At 35.4% G+C, this 18,948-nt stretch overlaps 1 protein-coding gene across 1 annotated transcript in view; it reads right to left on the reverse strand.

The window, feature by feature from the left end:
• Positions 1-2,305: 2,305 nt before the first annotated feature.
• LOC106868720 (maternal embryonic leucine zipper kinase) overlaps positions 2,306-18,948 on the reverse strand; it is a 92,294-nt gene continuing 75,651 nt past the window's right edge. The window contains exons 13-17 of the mRNA XM_089353993.1: positions 14,702-14,813; positions 12,111-12,270; positions 10,728-10,831; positions 9,958-10,135; positions 2,306-4,188 (exon numbers count right to left, since the gene is read on the reverse strand). Of these exons, the coding sequence (XP_089210119.1) occupies positions 9,958-10,135; positions 10,728-10,831; positions 12,111-12,270; positions 14,702-14,813 (554 nt within the window). The 3' untranslated portion in view covers positions 2,306-4,188. The remainder of the gene's footprint in view (positions 4,189-9,957; positions 10,136-10,727; positions 10,832-12,110; positions 12,271-14,701; positions 14,814-18,948) is intronic.

Here is an 18,948-nt window from a genome sequence, read left to right on the forward strand (position 1 = left end):
TAAATAATGTAATCCTAAATTATGTCTGCAAAAATAGGAAAAAAAAAAGATTGTGATAGTGAAGGTGGAAATCTGCTCAAGTAAAGCTGACCTGAAATTGAACAACTGTCCTTCTTTAGTAAATTTGTCTCTTGTCAAACATGAAGCTCATTTATTTGAATTCATCATGGTCAGAAGCATTGACTAATAAGTGATCAATCCTACTAATATAATATAGGATCAAAGACCAGTTCTGTTCAAAACCTATAAAAGGGGCTAAATTCAAAAACAAAAGAGCCTACATGTGGTCTTTGACCTGTTAGAGCTAACAGCCAAATCTCTTCTAAAATAACATCATACTGTCTTTAAAACAAAAAAGGAAGGAAGAGCATATTGGATGTCATCTAAAGAAGAAAGATGTTCCCAGCTAGAATGTCTTTGATAGTATGTGATAATAAGTCTGCTGGTCAATTAGGGCTGACTCAGGGCTAAACAACAACCACCAACAATGTTGAACTAAATTTGGAGTTACACTAATGTCTCTTTCTCTCACTCACATGCACAATTTTGAAATTGCAAAAGCACAAAACAAAAGACACTTTAATTACAATTTTATTGACAGTCATATACTTAGGAAAACTTTGTAGTCACTGTCAATAAAATTATAATAAATGTTTGACTCAATACATGTATTGAGTCCTTTATTTAGTTTATGTTCGTTGTTTTTATGTATATAAAAACACTACTTGTAATTATATATGTATACACTTGAATAAAATTATACAATAAATTTATGATATTTTTACCTTGAAAAAATATATATATAATAAATTCTGAAATAGATACAAGTCTTTTACTGATTTTGATCATTGGATTACAACAATGCTGGGGCACTAAACACCTGCATGAGTTTCAGTCGATTATACTTATCCCGATATTTACTACTTATTTTATTCACTTGTTTATTTTATTGATCTCTGTTTGTCGAACTGGAGGATCATAAGATACGAAAAAAAAAAAACACACGTGTGTGTATAGATAGAGACAAATAGAGATAACAGGTTTTTGCATACTTTCTGTTAACCAAATTCCACTCACAAACAACTGGTCAACTCTAAGCAATAGAAGAAATTTGACGAAAGTGACACTCAGTGCAATTAATCCCAAAACACCTGATTATGAAGCAAACTTCTTGACCACATGATCATGTCCACTAACCCACAACTTTTTATGGGAAGGGAATACATAACTGATTACACTGAATCCAGAAAATGACTGGCAATTAATTTAATGTAAGAATTAAAACAAAGTTGGCCATAGCAGGATTTGAACTCAAAATGGAAGCAAAACACTATTAAATACAGTAATATATCTTGTTGAAAGATATTCTGTCCTTAAATTCTAAAATGTAATAAGTGTAATAAATATTATAATATTCAAAACCAACAGACCAGTAAAGAACACTCAGAGACATTGTTTGAAAAGATGTTTATAGTTCATGAATAAAATAATATATATATATATATATATATATATATATATATATATATATATATATATATATATATATATATGTATGTATATATATATATATATATATATATATATATATATATATATATATATATACATACATACATACACACACACTTGTGCGTACACATGCATGCCAATACACAAAAGTGACCCTTGAATCACTCTGCAACACCTGTTAATTAAATAGAAAATATATACATGCTCATATTTTGAGTTCTATTTTCCTGTATGTATCACCAAACCCATGTGTGTGTGTGTGTGTGTGTGCACGTGTATGTGTGTACACATACACACAGTTATTTCTTCAACTGAAGCTGAAGATTTACTTTGTTTCCTATCTTTATGGTGGGAGATTCAGAATAGTGCATGGAGAAACATTTATCAGTTTTAAATGAATAAATAGATTCTACCATAACTATAAAGCACAATATATATATATATATATGCTTGGTTGTTCTAATGGGAGAAAGAGTATTCAATACCTATTGTAGAGTTTATTGCTTGAACCTGATGACCGACTCCATTTTCAGTGTGTGTGCATTCCTTTATATATTTATATATATAAGCTCTTCTTTACACTGGATAACTGATAAGAACTAGTTCAACTCACAACTACAACATGAATGAATCTATTAATAGAGGAGTCATGAGTGATGATAATGACAGTAATATATATATATATATATATATATATATATATATATATATATATATATATATGTGTGTGTGTGTGTGTGTGCAGAGAGGGATGACAGGTACAAACAGGTGGACAGACAAACAGACACGTGGATAAATAGAGAGCCAGATAGATAAAAATACAAGTTTATATAAGTATAAACTTGTACAACAATTTTTTTTTTTTACTAAATGCGTGTGCAAACACACACAGAGCTACATATATATGTGTGCATGTATACACACATATATTTCATATTCAACCAGTTATGTCATACAAGTCACGCACATGCATTCATTATTAAACACATGCTACCAACAACTTTAGATACAAACACAGCTGTCTTAATGAAAATGCCGATTAAAAAGCAAACTATTTGCACACATGCAAATATGAAAGCCTGCTCATATAGAAGTATATATAAAAACAGTTTGCCACCATATACCATCACTATCACTGTTACTACTAACACCTCCATTATTACTACTACTACTACTACTATCATTACTACTATTATTATTATTATCATCATCAAGATAATGTCAGTGTGAAAATAATACTCAAGGTGTCAAATACTGTCCCTACACCTATTATTTTTATTATGATGATCATCAAAAGCAAAATAATACCCTAAACCTAAAGCAAGACATGTCAAATGTTGCTTTCCATTTTGCTTTAGATATTTTGAATTTTATTTTTCATTGAAGTCTGAGGAATGAACATGAAGTTGGCCATGACAGTAAGTGTACATACGTGCATGTATGTGTGAGCCCTATAGAATATCACATACATACACTTCACTGCTGTTATCTATCTCAGTTCTGGTGCAACTTCAACTTGTAAAAATGCAAAAAAAAAATAATAAAATAGATGAAAAACATAAAAACAAGTTATCCAAATGAAATAAAAGTTGAAGTTGACATGGATGGGATTAGAACACAGGTCATACATGACTTTACACATTATTGTTATTTAATACAACATTATACCCTCTTTGTACCAAAGTCAACTGCAACTGTGATAATTTCTTTAAAATATTTTTAAAGCAAATAATTTAATACCTATTTTCAGTTATAAGAAGCTTATCAATTATATCTTCTATGATAATGTAAATTTCTTCAAAGACTCTCCAACATGTTTTTTAAGAAATCACTGTGCTTAATTTCCAGTTTCCAGTGTTAGGTAGATGAAAAATGAAAATATCCTCCCTGGTAAAGTTGCCAGTTAAGTCACAGGTTAGGTGAACTGTGGCAATGTAAAATTAGGTGTGCTGCTACCCAAATACACAATAAAATATAAAATGCTGGAACCTACAAGATCTTTGGGGCTACTGGCAGTTTACAATATATATTTCATACATCACTTGTATGATCAAATTGAATGGGTGTTGAAATGGAGAAACAAACCGGAAAGGAAAAACATCAGATGGACTCTAGAATGGAATATTATGGAACACATTCACTCTGAGAATGATAGTAGGGACAAATTTTAAGATTGGCTCCAAATGCTAAAAATACCAGGAGGCTAATCACAGAGAGCAGCAACAGTTTGCTATGTCTTGGTTGAATAACATTAGTGGCAGCAATATCAACTAGCTCCAGTATAACAATCAGGTATTGAGAATTGGTTAAAATGGAAACAGCTCCAATGAAAAGGTTCAATGGTGGAGGTATTAAAAGAATGAGTGTCTGAGACAGACAATGAATGTCATCATCACAATAAAGTGTCTATGAAGCTGATAAACACATGCAGTAATAAGAATTACCAGTGAATAATATATGCTGAAGTTTAACAACTGAGGAAGCAGCAGTAAATAGTTCCAATACAATAGACTATTGAAGAAACAGTAGTCAACATTAGCACTACTGTTATAGATACTGAGTGTTAGGGGCACACACAAACAGCAAGGAATAAATGGCACAGATGAAATTGGTGCCTTGGGGACCAATAGAGAATTCAACAGGAAACAGGTACCAGTTTCAAAATTCCTTCCAACACTGCAAAAGAAAACAAAAGTCAGTGATTAGCAATTATATTAAAATGAATTTTGGACTGAAGGAGTAAGACATTTTTTTCTTTACATGAGATTAAAAATTTCACCATGTGATCATTCAACCTGCAAGAATATAGCACTCAAATCTCCCTCAAACCAGACACCATTCATCTTGTAGTTATTTGCTTCCTGTGTTGCTACAGCAATATAACACTCCTCCCATTTGAAGAGGTACATTGAAATAAAATCAAAATGCATATAGGACATAGCAGAACAAGGAGAACAAGGGAAAGGAAGAGTGAAAGGAAAGAGAAAGTTGAAGGAGAGAGATGAGGGAAGAGTGAGAGAAAGAATGAGAAGAGGGTGGAGAGAGATGGAGGAGAAAAGAAAGGCAAGGTTAAAGAAAGATGGGCAGAGAGAGAAAGAGGAAGTGAGGAGAGGTGGAAAAAAAGATAAAGTAGGGAGAGAGAGAGAGAGATGGGAAAAAAGACATAAGATGGAAGAGAGGTGAGATAAGAATAAAAAGAGATGAGAGACAGGGAGAGAGAGATAAGAAAAAGATGGAAAGTAAGAGAGATGAAGACAGACACAGAGAGAGAGAGACAGGAAGAAAGAGATACTTTGTAAAATATTGTGAAAACTCATTATTTTGTAAACAAAAAATGGATTACAGACAAAAAACAATCAACATTATAAATTAGAAACCTAAGGTATTTTCCGAGCATTCTTTCTTTAGTAGTTGCTGCTTAACCCCCAGGTCAGCTATGCCAACACTTCCACTCCAGCCATGCTTTTGTTTCAGGCAAGCAATGTGTATTAAGAATTACTTTAGCCAATGCATCCAACCATTTTTTAAGTTGAATCTGATACAAGTGAGATGCTTCTATTTCTAGCAGGCCAGCTAGCCACATAGAGGCTCCCTTTCTAAATTTATTGTAGTTGTTTAGGTGGGGTTTAGCCTTGTTCTATGATTAAAAACATTCCAGCCATGAACATTCCATCTTTTTTTTTGGGGGGGGGGCATATGGTATTATCAAAGGCCACATCAACTTAAGTGCCTTCTCTATTTTTTAAAATAAGCTGTAATATGAAGGAGATTTGGCTGTTATATCTTGCAAGTTGAGTAACCATACACAGAGTCCCTCATTGTTGTTTGCCCCGAGGTCAGACCTGATGGTGCTGACCTACAATCAAACACGATCCACTAAATGACAATTCTTTAGCCTTCCTCCTCCACTCAACATATCTAGAACTGCACCAACTGATGCATCTTTCACTCTTTTAAAGACATTTTGGTGTTGCATGAGAGATTTGGGTGCTATTTCTAGCAACTTGAACTCCTACCCACAGACTTCCTTGTTCTCTTTTATTTTAATATTTTGTTGGTCATAAAAAAAAGTAAATAAATAATAAAGTATATATTCACTGAGTGCAGTTCAGCTGATCAATAACTAATTAAGAATCACTTCAAAACTTACCAAAGCCTAATCAGATGAATAGACTGCAAATCAGCAATGAACAAACAGTAAATACAGTAAGGATCCAATGAACAAGGCTGGCTTGTGATTTTAATCTAAGGAGAAAGCGGGGGTGGTAACTGAAGTTTTGTGAGGTCCTGGTAGATTTCCCATATAGATGGGGAATTTAGTGAAGAGAGAAGGAATACAGAAACCACAAGGTAGAGGTTGGTGTGGTGAATCACTTGTCCACCAGTTTGAAGCATTTGAAATGTTTGCAGCTTAGTATAGAAAGCAGCAGTGAGGTAAAAGCTGCTGGGGTTGAAATGAAAATAATTGTAGATAAGTGGTATATTGGTTGTGTGTGAGAATAAGAGAGAAAGAGAGGTAGTAGTGAATGCATGAGAGAGAGAGAAATAGAGACAAAGCATAAGAGAAAAAGCACAACAGAGAGAACACAGGAGAAACAAAAAGAGTAAAAGAGAAAGAATGAGTGAGAAGAGGACAAAGGCAGAGCACAAAAGAAAATACAAGCAAGCATGCGAAGAAGTGAGAGAGAAAGAGAATGCAAAGAAGGAAAGAGAAACATTGAAGAGACAGAGAGACAGAAAGAGGGAGAGAAAAGAGTAAAAAAGAAGAGACAGACAGATAGAGAAGGAAAAGCAAAGAAACAAGTGACTGAAACTGTTGACACCTCACATTTACAAAGTCTTTTTCAATATTCCAATACAAACTGAAATTACATGTACATTGGATTGCAGACCTAAGCAGCGTTGTTACACAACCACCAAAGTTGAGCTTCTATATGGCCACTTGACATGCTAGAAATGGCAGCCAAATTTCCTACAGATCACACTCTACAACCTTGAAAAGCAGAGGTAGGAGCCACATTGAATAAGGTATTCCTAGATAGATCTAACACATGGTGGTCATAGACAGGGTGCTTTAGATCAGAGATTTGCTGTATCAGAATTGACTAGGAGCTAAATAAATAACAGGTATAACTCAGCTTTCTGTGCATGGATGTGTAATGTAAATGTGCATACCCGTCAGAGTGTAAGTATCTTGAGAGAAAAGCTGAACATAAGAAGCATCAGTAGTGGTGTGCAAGAGAGACGATTGCGTGAAAAAGTGCCACTCCCTAACAGTTGAGGGAACCCGTGGAAGAGGTAGGCCCAGGAAGACCTGGGCTGAGGTGGTGAGGCAAGACCTTCGAACATTGGGCCTCACCGAGGCGATGACTACTGACCGAGACCTTTGGAAACGTGCTGTGCATGAGAAGACCCGGCAAGCCAAGTGAGATCGTTGCCAGGGGCCCTGGACTGGCTCTTGTGCGGGTGGCACATAAGATGTACCATCCTGAGCGTGACCGTTGCCAGTACCGCCTGACTGGCCTTGTAGGGTTTTCGAGCGAGATCGTTGCCAGTGCCCCTGGACTGGCTCTTGTGCGGGTGGCACATAAAAGACACCATTTCGAGCGTGGCCATTTTCGTGCGGGTGACACGTAAAAGCACCCACTACACTCTCTGAGTGGTTGGCGTTAGGAAGGGCATCCAGCTGTAGAAACTCTGCCAAATTAGATTGGAGCCTGGTGTAGCCATCCGGTTGCACCAGTCCTCAGTCAAATCGTCCAACCCATGCTAGCATGGAAAGCGGACGTTAAACGATGATGATGATGATGATGATATATATATATATAACAAATAGCATTCACCTTCATACATCTTGCAGATCTACTTTGAAATGTCATCACTATTTTATTTCTCTTTTCAACTCCACACCAATTACTCCCATCAACTTCTCAATAAAGAGAGTAGCCAATGTAGCAGCTCTACAGCAAAAACTTGTTCTGGTCTCTTCTTTCATACTTCAACACTTTGTCACTTAGCATAATGCTACCTCCTTTTCTACTATAACCTCACTTAGTTGAAGGGGATCTTAGTCTTGTGAACTGCATAGTGACCTCGCTAGTGCTATGCAAAAAAGACTCCCATACTATAAAATATAATATCTGTAAAGTGGTTAGCATTAGGAAGGGCATCTTGCAACAGAAACCCATGTTAAAGCAGACAGTGGAGCACAATGCAATCTTTGGATCCATCAGATCTTGTTAAGCTAACCAATCTATGGCAGCATGGAAGATAGACTTCAAAAAATGATGTTAATAATACTGTAAAAATTTCCATCATAGGACTTCATTCAAACAGTGGTACTTCATTAATTCCAGAATGTTGAAAAGTTAGCCAAATATCATAAAAAATATTTTGTCTCACTCAGTCTATTCTGCTATGCCTATAAAAATAATTTCTAACATAGGCAGAAAGTCACAGATTTATGAGGAAAGGTTATTGCATTAATTTCACCCTGGTATCTGACTGGTACTTTATTATATTGACCCTGAAAAGATCTCAAAAGATGAGAAGTTGGTAAAAAATCCAAAACTTGTTATCTTCAATTTGGTTTACATGCCTATTCTCATCTATTAATGTCAGGTAATGATCAAAAGAGTACAATCACAAATACAATTGTCCAGAATGGGATTCCTCTGAAGGATCTCTGGAGTAATATTACTCAACAGGAAGTGTAGGTGGAAATCAAGGAGTTTTGTCAGGTTGAGCCACTACTCCTCTGCATTGAGAAATCACAGCTCCAGTACTACAGGTGGTTAGAATATCACAGGAAAAAATCACAAGATGGATTCTTCAAGCCAATCCAACCAGTCAAAGATTTAAAGATAGACCAAGAATGAAATGGCTGGATAATATCCAAAAACTCAGTTGGCCACACAAGGGAATCCAGCCAGAAACGCTTTAGCATTTAAACCGGCCATAATATTCTACCTGTTTTACATTCACATTGTCCAAATCTAGCCCTTCATCCCAACCCTACAATATCATTCTAAAAATTGTTACCTCATCAAAATCTCATAGCTACAAGATAATGCATGATTAATTCAAAATAATGTGAATATAAAAAGCATTAATTTTGACAGAATTATGTGAATGCTAAAGGGTTAATGACAGTTGTTTTTCAGATATGACCTTATGGGGGAGGTGCCTGAAAATGCTACCCCAACAATCCTTCCAGGAGTGGTTGGCGAAAACGATGAATGGAAGGATGAAAGGCAAAGCTGAGTTTAGTGGGATTTGAACTCAGAGAGCAAATACCAACTAAATACTGCTAAGCATTATGTCTAATATTTTTAAAGTTCTGTAAATCTACCAGCCTTGTAAATAATCCTTTCTACTAAAGGTACAAGGCCTGAAATTTTGGGTAGGAGTCTTGTCAATTATATCGACCCCCAGCTTTCAACTGGTACTTATTTCACTGACCCTGAAAGGATGAAAGGCAAAGTCAACCTTGGCGGAATTTGAACTCAGAACGTAAGGACAGACAAAATGTTGCTAATGCCCGGTATGCTAAGGGTTCTGCCAGATCGCTGCCTTAGCCTTCTAAAAAATAATAATTTCTAACATAAATACAAGGTCAGAATTTTATAGAGAGGGAAGTAAAGATAGGTCAATTAAACTGATTCCAGTATTTGACTGGTACTTTTACCAGGATGAAAGGCAGAGTTGAAATTAGCAGGAGTTTAACTCAGAAGATAAAGACCTAGACAAATACTGCAAAGCATTTTAGCCACTGTTCTAACAATACAGCCAGTCCACCACCAACCCCTAATAATAATTAATTGTAGTGAAGACATAAAGCCAAAAATGCAGTGGAAGATTAAGGTGCACTCAGTACAACACCCAAAACTGCTACCAAAGAAGCTGAAAGATAATGGAACTGAGACTCACATTGCTGACTTGCAGAAAAGTGCAAATCTGCCTTCCACAAGAATCCTAAGAAAGGATATTTAAAAAGAGTTGCTGTCACCAGATCTCAAACAACATCCCTGTTAACTAAAATAGGATGTAAAAACTTTAATAATAATAATAATGGTTTCAATTTTGGCACAGGGCCAGCAATTTTCAGGGAGGGGCAAGTTGATTACATCAACCCCAGAACTCAACTGGTACTTATATTATTGAGCCCGAAAGGATGAAAGGCAAAGTCAACCTCGGTGGTAATGGAACTCAGAATATTAAGTTGGAAGAAACATCGTTAAGCATTTTTCTCATCATGCTAACGATTCTGCCAGCTTGCTGCCTTATTTAATAATCATAATAATAGTAATGAAAATAATTTCTACTACTATAATAAAACTAAAGACAGCAAATAAAATAAAATTCAGGATAATCACAATACACCAAATCAGCTCTTATCAGTAAACTGCAATTTAATGCTGAATAACATTTGTTCAAGTAACTCACCTATATGTCTGATGATTTAATTATATCTTCACAAAACTTCTTATACTGCCATGTGTCACCTTTTACTCTTTTGCACCTAATGCCAACAAAAGGCAATTTTGGCATAGCACAAACCTCCAAATTGAAAGCAAGTTTCACTTTCCCTTTATCATCAGATACATAACATCGAAGTACATACCTAGAAAAAGCAATACATATATATTTGTTTAGATAAATAATGAAGAAAAAATATTTTAATGTGTATTGTAGGGTTTATTCATTCATCCAAAGATGATGATTAACACTATCACTACTTAGAGTATCTTGTGATGAGCAATCCATGAGATTAAAAAAAAGGCAGAGTCGTTAGAAGAATTGCGCAAAGCACCAGCACGCTTTACACACACACACACAGACACACACACGAAGTCCATTCCACAACTATAAAGTTTCAGGTTCAGCCCCACAGCATGACACCTTGGATAAGTGTCTTCTACCATAGTCCCAGGCCAACCATAGACTTGTTTGTAGATTTGGTAGACAGAAACTAGAAAAAGCTTGTCCTCTGTGTGTGTTAAAGAGAGACTCATTCAAGAAGAGAGAGAAGGCATGCAAGACTGCAAAAACCTGGGTAGCCCTCCCCCTCGACCTCCAGTGGTCCACTTATATTGCTTTATGAATATCAATACATTACACCTATATGGAGCTCTATAATTTTTTGATAGTTTTAATATTATCAAACATGGTACTGTGCGTGTGTTTATGTAAGACAATGATGACAACATACTTACTCTGACTGATTGAGGCCTATATATTTCTTATGTATTGCATCCTTTAATTTAGACAACACTAATTCAGGACTATACTGCTCTGTTCTGAACACATTGTGAATCGTCTGAAAAGAGAGATAAAGAGACAAGAATAAATAAAATAATGATTAAGAATTAAAGAAAAATGTTAGCTTTCTGTCCGTTTAAAGACAACCCATTTTTGTGACCATGTCCTCTATTGAAAAATACTGCTTCATCATTTTCATCACCATCATTTAATGTTCATGTTCCAGACTGTCACAGGTTGGACAGTTTGACAGGATCCAATGTGTCCAAGGTCTACATTGAGTTCCAATGTCTGCTTTGGCATGGTTTTACAGTTGGATGCCCTTTCTAATGCTAATCACTTTATAGCATGGACTGGGTGCTCTTTTGGTGCCACTGGCACTATTGAGGTTGTCATGTAGTTCGCAGGACTGCAAGCGATGAGCAAGGTGTGGGGTCAGCTTTATGCTAGGGGATCAGGAGATTAATATGAGTGAGAATTGGGCAGAGCGGGTTCCTGCAGAGGAATTTAGTCAAATAACTTTCTAATGATCAAGTTTCATGTTAGAAACATAACAAAATGTACTTATATAAAATTACAATGGCAGGCAAATTTGCATATGAACATACATTAACAGAGTTTTATATCAAAGAATCACTAGCTTTCTCAGACAGGTTGGTATTATCCCCATCATCATTTCACATCCATTTTCTCATGATTGTGTGGGCTGGACAAATATTTTCCAACACAGTATCTTATGACTTGTGATCCTTTGTCATCATTTTTATGAGTTTCAGCACCCCTGACATAAGGTCTTTATCATTTCTTACTATGTCTTGCTTGGTCTTCCTATTCCAAAGTTCCTTCCACAGGGATCACTTTGCACTTCTTTATTCAACTGTTATCCTCCACACACACACACACCACATGACCACAATAGCTCAGACTTTTCTTGCACACTACATATCATTCTTCAACTCATTTGTGCTCTGTCATTCAAGTACACTAGCATTACACATCCACTGAAGCATATATGCTTCATTTCTTTCCAGCTTTTATACAATCTCTGTATTTAATGCTCAGGTTTTGGTACCATGCAGCATAAAGCTTCAGATACATACATCATAAAATCTGCCCTTTACTTGAAAAGAAAATCTTTTTATTGCCAATAAAAATAATAGCTCCATGAATTTTTTACAACAAATTCTCACTCTGGCTTCAATGCTTCCTTATTTTTGCCCCAGAAAATTTTTGTAAAGAAGTAAACTTGTAAACTGGAAGCTCAGAAAGCAGAAGCATCTGCATAAGCAACACAATTTTACCAAGTACAATTAAATTTACAGTATGCAAACACTAACCTTTACTTTACGAGGCCCTGCTCCAATATATTTGCCCCTGGGACTGAACATCTTGAAGACTTTTTCCAAACTGCCGAACATACCATTCTTTCTGAAGGACTTCCTCTCAGAATTGCGATCAAATCCACTATGATGTAGATCTGTGTCCAAAGATGTTGCTCTAATAAACAAAAAGGAAAAAAAAAAAACCACTGAAAGTACAATAACAAATAATAAGCCTTACAACACTAGTAGTTTGACAATGTTTCTACCCACCACATGGTACTAGATATAAAGAGCTAAACAAACTGTTGATATAGAAATACTGAAAGAAGATAAAGATTTTTTTTTTTAACTCTGCACACTTGACACTTCTATGTACATAACCCTTAACATCACAAGAATAATCTCCAAATCACTGTGTCTCAAGCTTTAGGTGATTGCATGTAATGATAATACCAAAGTGAGAAATGCTGCCAACACTTTTAATGATTTACTTCCTGGATATTGCAGGCAGAATAATATCACAAAGAATATTAGTTTACAGAGTTGATCCACATTTTCACATGCTTAAAAGGTCTTGCAGTTACTCCAAACATTCTCTTTCTTATTCTGGAAATGATTTTTACCTAATAATTTTGTTTGTCCAAAATATTTTCATAAGTTTGTCCTAGATGTTCATGCTTGCTTGCAGACTTTTAATTAGCTCTTGTTTCATATGTTCTAATTAATATAAAGCTTTCTTTTCCTTAGTCCCAAGTTATGCTGATAGTTGAAAAAAATTGGGAACGTATATTATAATGCATGGATGCCAGAGAAATATGTCTTATGGATCACATGTGATATACAGGACTAGAAAAGGGTTAAAGCTAAGCTATTTAGTCATAAATCATTGGTTTCTATTGACTATGAAATTATTATCAACATTAGCCCGGTGTCAGTCCTGATCAAAAGCATAGACACCCTAACCATCATGATTACTCTGCAACTGGATGCCCTTCTTGATACCATCACTTTTAATAACCCCTTACACTACAGAGCAATATGGTACATCTATTCTGAAAACCTGAAAACAAAACAACTGAAATCTCTACCTATGTTATCCAATATGTACTTCTATATCAATGAACGAAATATGGTTTGAGAGAAATTTAGCTCCTATTTCTAACAGGTCAAATGACCCTGCAGTGGACCCATCTAATGTTTTTAAAGGTTTGATAAGACAGTAAGAGCAGTGTCTATGACTGTCACAGACCAGTGAGATTGATACAGTTGATGTTTAGCTTGGATATCTGATGCTTGGAGCAATGTTGGAAGCGTCTTTTCGACACTGTAGATTTGTCTTTTAAAGATACAAGTTTGTGGCTGATTAGCAAATACCACAATCAATGCTACTGTTACATGTGAAGCAAGGCACAACTGAATGAAGTTTGTGCATAAGGAATTTATAATACATAGAAAACCATTTTATAAATAAATGTTACCAGAGTTTCAGGATTTACTGCTATAGAATAGTGATACAAGAGCCCAAAGAGGGAAAGAACAAATTATACATATATATTTATATATTGAAATCTCATCATGCTGTTGTTGGTCGTAGTCCTGTTTGTCTGTTATGAGATGAATGGAGTACTCCTATCATCATGTGATTAGCTTTAACCATCAGTACTTAGGTAGAATTTGAACTCAGAATGTAAAGATCCAGAATACATGCCACAAGGGACCATGTCTAATGCTTTATTAATTCTGCCAATCCAACACCTTGTACTGGAACTTTATCACCCCAACCCACCAGAGAGAGAGAGAGAGAGAGAGAAAGAGAGAGATAGAGAGAAAGAGAGAGAGAGAGAGAGAAAGAGAGAGAGAGAGAGAAAGAGAGAGAGAGAAATGTAGTGTGAAGTCAGCAAGTTTCTGAGAATCTTTCAGCAACCAACATCTTAATGAGTGAAATAGCTCCTTAAGGGGGTGCTGAACATGCTAGAAGTAGCAAACAAACCCCACTTGAAATTATAAAGGGAAACGTGGATAATTTAGTCCAGAAAAACTGCATGGCCATGTCTGGAACATCATTGATCATAATCAAGAATGATTTAGAGCTAAATGACAACAACTAAGTTTTTTTGTTTTGTTTTTTTTTTTTTTTGTTTTTTTAATAAATAAAGTCAATATGCTTATACAGGCACAGCCGTGCAGTTAAAAAGCTGGCTTCAGAAGCATGTGGTTAGGAGTTTGACTCAACTCAACTTTAAGGACTGTCAGCTGGTGTCTTTTATTGTAGCTGTGGGTTAACCAGATTATCATTACCTTGTGGATGTAAACAGTAAATGGAAACTAAAAAAGGCTTTTGTGTATGTGTGTGTGTGCAAGTGCGTGTGTGCACAGAAGGTGGCATTTACTCACAGTCCACTGCAAAAGCATATTCAAGTTGTTCATTGTTTGAGAGACTTGGGGGTTTATCACCTTGCTTGGGAAGAGATGAGATTTAACATCAGAAAAAGAATCAAGCCATAGAAAACTGTCTCAATATAGTCTTATCTGACTCATGCAAGCATGGGAAATTAGATGTTAAAACAATGATAATGGTAATTGTATAGGTGATGATTAATACTTACTTGTGAAATTCTGATGCTGGTGATATCAAGTTCAAATTATTAAGCTGAGAATCAACAGAGCGTGAAGGAGACAAAACCTGGGTTCCAGATTTAGCTGAAGGAGTGGTAGAGTCTGTTTGGAAAATAAAAACATTAAAATGTTAGCAAACATAACAGAAGGTGTAGTATGGTTATAGATTTACTTTTACAAAACTTGTGTTTATTGATAATGACCTTGTTTTGGATGTGTATGTTAGTAGCACTGCTGTCTCAGATGTGAGAATAGTATTTTAATGCAAATCTTACTTGAGCCTGTAGATAGTAGCTGATGAAGGCTGATGTATTTCTTGGCTCTGATCAAGAGAAAAGTTACTTTTTGGGATGGAAGTAGTTTTTTGATATATGATACTGGCAGGAAAGATCATCAGAAATTGTCAAACTAGTATTTGTAGCAATTTCCAGGGTTAACAGATATTTGTAGAAGAAGTAGTCCCAGGAACAATCTTAAGGAACTGAGCCTTACAAAGGAGATGACTATCTGGTGCATTGCTGTACTCAAGAAAACTCATCTGCCATAGCAGAATTGATATCAGTGCTGGTACCACATAAAAGCACCCAGTACATTGTTGAGTGGTTGGTGTTAGGAAGGGCTCCCAGTCAGAGAAACCAAGCTAGAACAGACAATGGAGCCTGGTGATGCCCCTGGCTTTACTAGCTCCAGTCAAACTGTCCAACCCATGCTGACATGGAAAACAGACATAAAATGATGATGATGTCAGACCTAACATTTGTGGCAAATTTTTCAATCAGTCACAAAATGACCACCACCACTTGCAAGCCAATATGACTGCGGAAAGACTCAGTATTACTGGCATACATTATCAAAACACACAAATTTGAATATTTTCAAAACTTGGCAGTGTTTTCCTAACTCAGGGAAATAAATGCTGTAAAGCTGTTATTCCTAAACCAAAGAAATTTATTTGTATGACTTTACATATTAAAACAGCAGAAGTGTGAATTCAGCAGCCTTTAATCTCTTGCTAATGATTCCTGAGAGGTTAGTATTCCTCTGCCAGTATTTGTATAATATTTTCAATATAGTGATGGCCAAAGGGCCCTTTAATGATAAAAACTACAATTTTCCCAAGTCACTGAAGAAAGTTTTTATGCAGTCTTCAAGTTATACAATACAGCATAAACAAAGGACACTCAAATCAAAGTCCTAGCAAAACATATATACAGTACAGTCACAACTGAAATGTTTTTTAATCATAGGTCTGAAATGGAACTAAACAAGAACAACCACCACCACCACCACTATTCTCCAGTTATCTCAGATAGTTAACTTTGCATGTTTTCATACTTAGGATATAAACTATGTCAAGTTTTTGTGAAGTGAGTTATTGAGGATAATTGTAGCAGCTCAGAGTCTAGCTTTCCCAAAAATGTAATGCAGAGACATGAAGGAATAGCTGCAAACAATTTTCACGATTGTTTACTACTTAAGGCTTTCATGTCTATATTTCTATATGTAGGTTTTAATTTTTAGAATAAATAAGAATTATGAAAAGTTTCATTAAATAACTAACTTTTATTGTAATATATTTCAAGTATTTAATAACTGATATATTATATTGTCTTTCATGAAGAAGTCAGTCTTAGGAAGGCTGATATTAAAATAGTTAGCGAGAAAATACTAGGTCTTTTATGCTTTTTTTAAAAATTCTATACGTTTCTTCATGACAGCAAAGGTAAAGTAGATTATGCAAATTTGGATATTTACATATGAATTGTTGAAGCAATCTATTTCTACAGTCTGGAGTCTACTTCATACCAGTCAATATGTAGGAACGAATATTATATTGTTTGTGTGTTAAAACCCTGCAGTGAATCTCTCATGAAAAAGGATGAACTATATTTTGAGGTTTGCTAGTCATATGAATTCACACATACAAATATATATACAATACCCAACATAATTAACTCTTAACTAAACAGTGTTCAGTATGTTGTTATATCAACAGGTATATCTAATGGCTGACAGCACTCACACAGCCAAACAGTGGCACAACCATCACAGCTCTTTCAGCAAGAAAGCTTATCAGCAATAGTTAGACAGATTTTGCAACCTACCAGTTCTTTTGACATGTGTTACTGCATACAGAACCTGGCTCATTCTTCAGACAATGATGTACAAAGAACATGGCCCAGTCATCAACAAACAGGACTCCTGTATATAATGCTTCTTGAAGTACAGATTTACTACACATACTGTTGTCAACAAACCAGTTAATTCTACACACAGTAGCGACTAAATTCATCACTTACAACTTGCTTTCACTTAAAAGAACATATTAGCTAGATCATAAGTCCATACATTTATTGAAACTGTAGTACACATATCCAGGTTCACATGTACACACGTTTATACATATACAGGCTTACTTGAATGTACACACACACACCTTATAGTGGAATGTCATATTCACTGTTGACCAAGACCATTGCACTGTTTTGTGGCTAACATAACCAAACATCCTAATTGATGCCTTTTACCATCTACAACAACATCCTGCAACTTAGATATGCAGGGCTGGCATTAGGATGTGCAGAGCCCAATTGGGAACAATTTTGACGGGCCCCAGGTTCCCAGTCAACTTGCACCAAGTTGTGTGTATATATATGCAAATGTATGTATATCTATATACATGGGTGTGTGTGTGTGTGTGTGTGTGTGTGTATATATATATATATATATATATCATCATCATCATCATCATCATCATCATCATCATCATCATCATCATCGTTTAACGTCCGCTTTCCATGCTAGCATGGGTTGGACGATTTGACTGAGGACTGGTGCAACCCGGATGGCTACACCAGGCTCCAATCTAATTTGGCAGAGTTTCTACAGCTGGATGCCCTTCCTAATGCCAACCACATATATATATGTGTATGTATGTAATGCATGTATCTGTATGCTTGTGTATATGATATGTATGTGGGTATGTATGTGTATATATTCTTTTATTCTTTTACTTGTTTCAGTCATTTTACTGTGGCCATACTGGTGCACTGCCTTTAGTTGAACAAATCAACCCCAGGATTTATTCTTTGTAAGCCTAGTACTTATTCTATAGGTCTCTTTTGCTGATTTGCTAAGTTACAGGGACATAAACACACCAACATCGGTTGTCAAGCAATAGTGGGGGGGACAAACACAGACACACAAACATATATATACATATACGACAGGCTTCTTCCAGTTTCTGGCAACCAAATCCACTCACAAAGCTTTGGTCAACCTGAGGCTATAGCAGAAGACACTTGCCTAAGGTGCCACACAGTGAGACTAAACCCAGAACCATGTGGTCGGGAAGCAAGCTTCTTACCACACAGCCACGTATATATATATATATATATATATATATATATGGCACCATGTTGGTGCCACGTAAAAGCATCCAGTCCACACTGTGAAGTGGTGGTATTAGGAAGGGCATCCAGCCACAAAAACTATGCCAAACCAGACGGGTGCCAGATTCTTTTACACATAGCCTTTTGCTTTTATAATTTTTTTTTTTTATAGTTTGCTTTCTTTAATACATACATACATACATACATACATGTATATGTATCAAAAATACATATATATATATATATATATATATATATATATATATATATATATATATATATATATATATATATGTGTGTGTGTGAAATACACTTTATTGAAATAATAAATTTTCCCCAAAATTAAACATATACAAACACATGTGATAAGTAGCTTGCTTACAAACCACATGGTTCCAGGTTCAGTCCCACTGCGTGGCACCTTGGGTAAGTATCTTCTACTACAGCCTTGAACAAACCAAAGCCTTGTGAGTGGATTTGGTAGACAGAAACTGAAAGAAGCCAGTCGTGTATATAAATATATATATATATATATATATATATATATATATATATATATACATATACACACACATATATATGTGTGTATATTTTTGTATGTCTGTGTTTGTCCCCCACTATCATCGCTTGACAACTGATGTTGGTGTGTTTGCATCTCTGTAACTTAGCAGTTCGATAAAAGAGACTGATAGAATAAGTACTAGGCTTACAAAGAATATGTCCTGGAGTCAATTTGTTCAACTAAAGGTGGTGCTCCAGCATGGTTGCAGTCATATGACTGAAAGAAATAAAGAGTATATATATATATATATAAAATACATTTTATTGTAATAAAAATTTTCCCC

This window comes from Octopus bimaculoides, chromosome 6 (assembly GCF_046866305.1).
Source record: "Octopus bimaculoides isolate indiv1 chromosome 6, ASM4686630v1, whole genome shotgun sequence".
NCBI classification, from domain to species: Eukaryota; Metazoa; Mollusca; class Cephalopoda; order Octopoda; family Octopodidae; genus Octopus; species Octopus bimaculoides.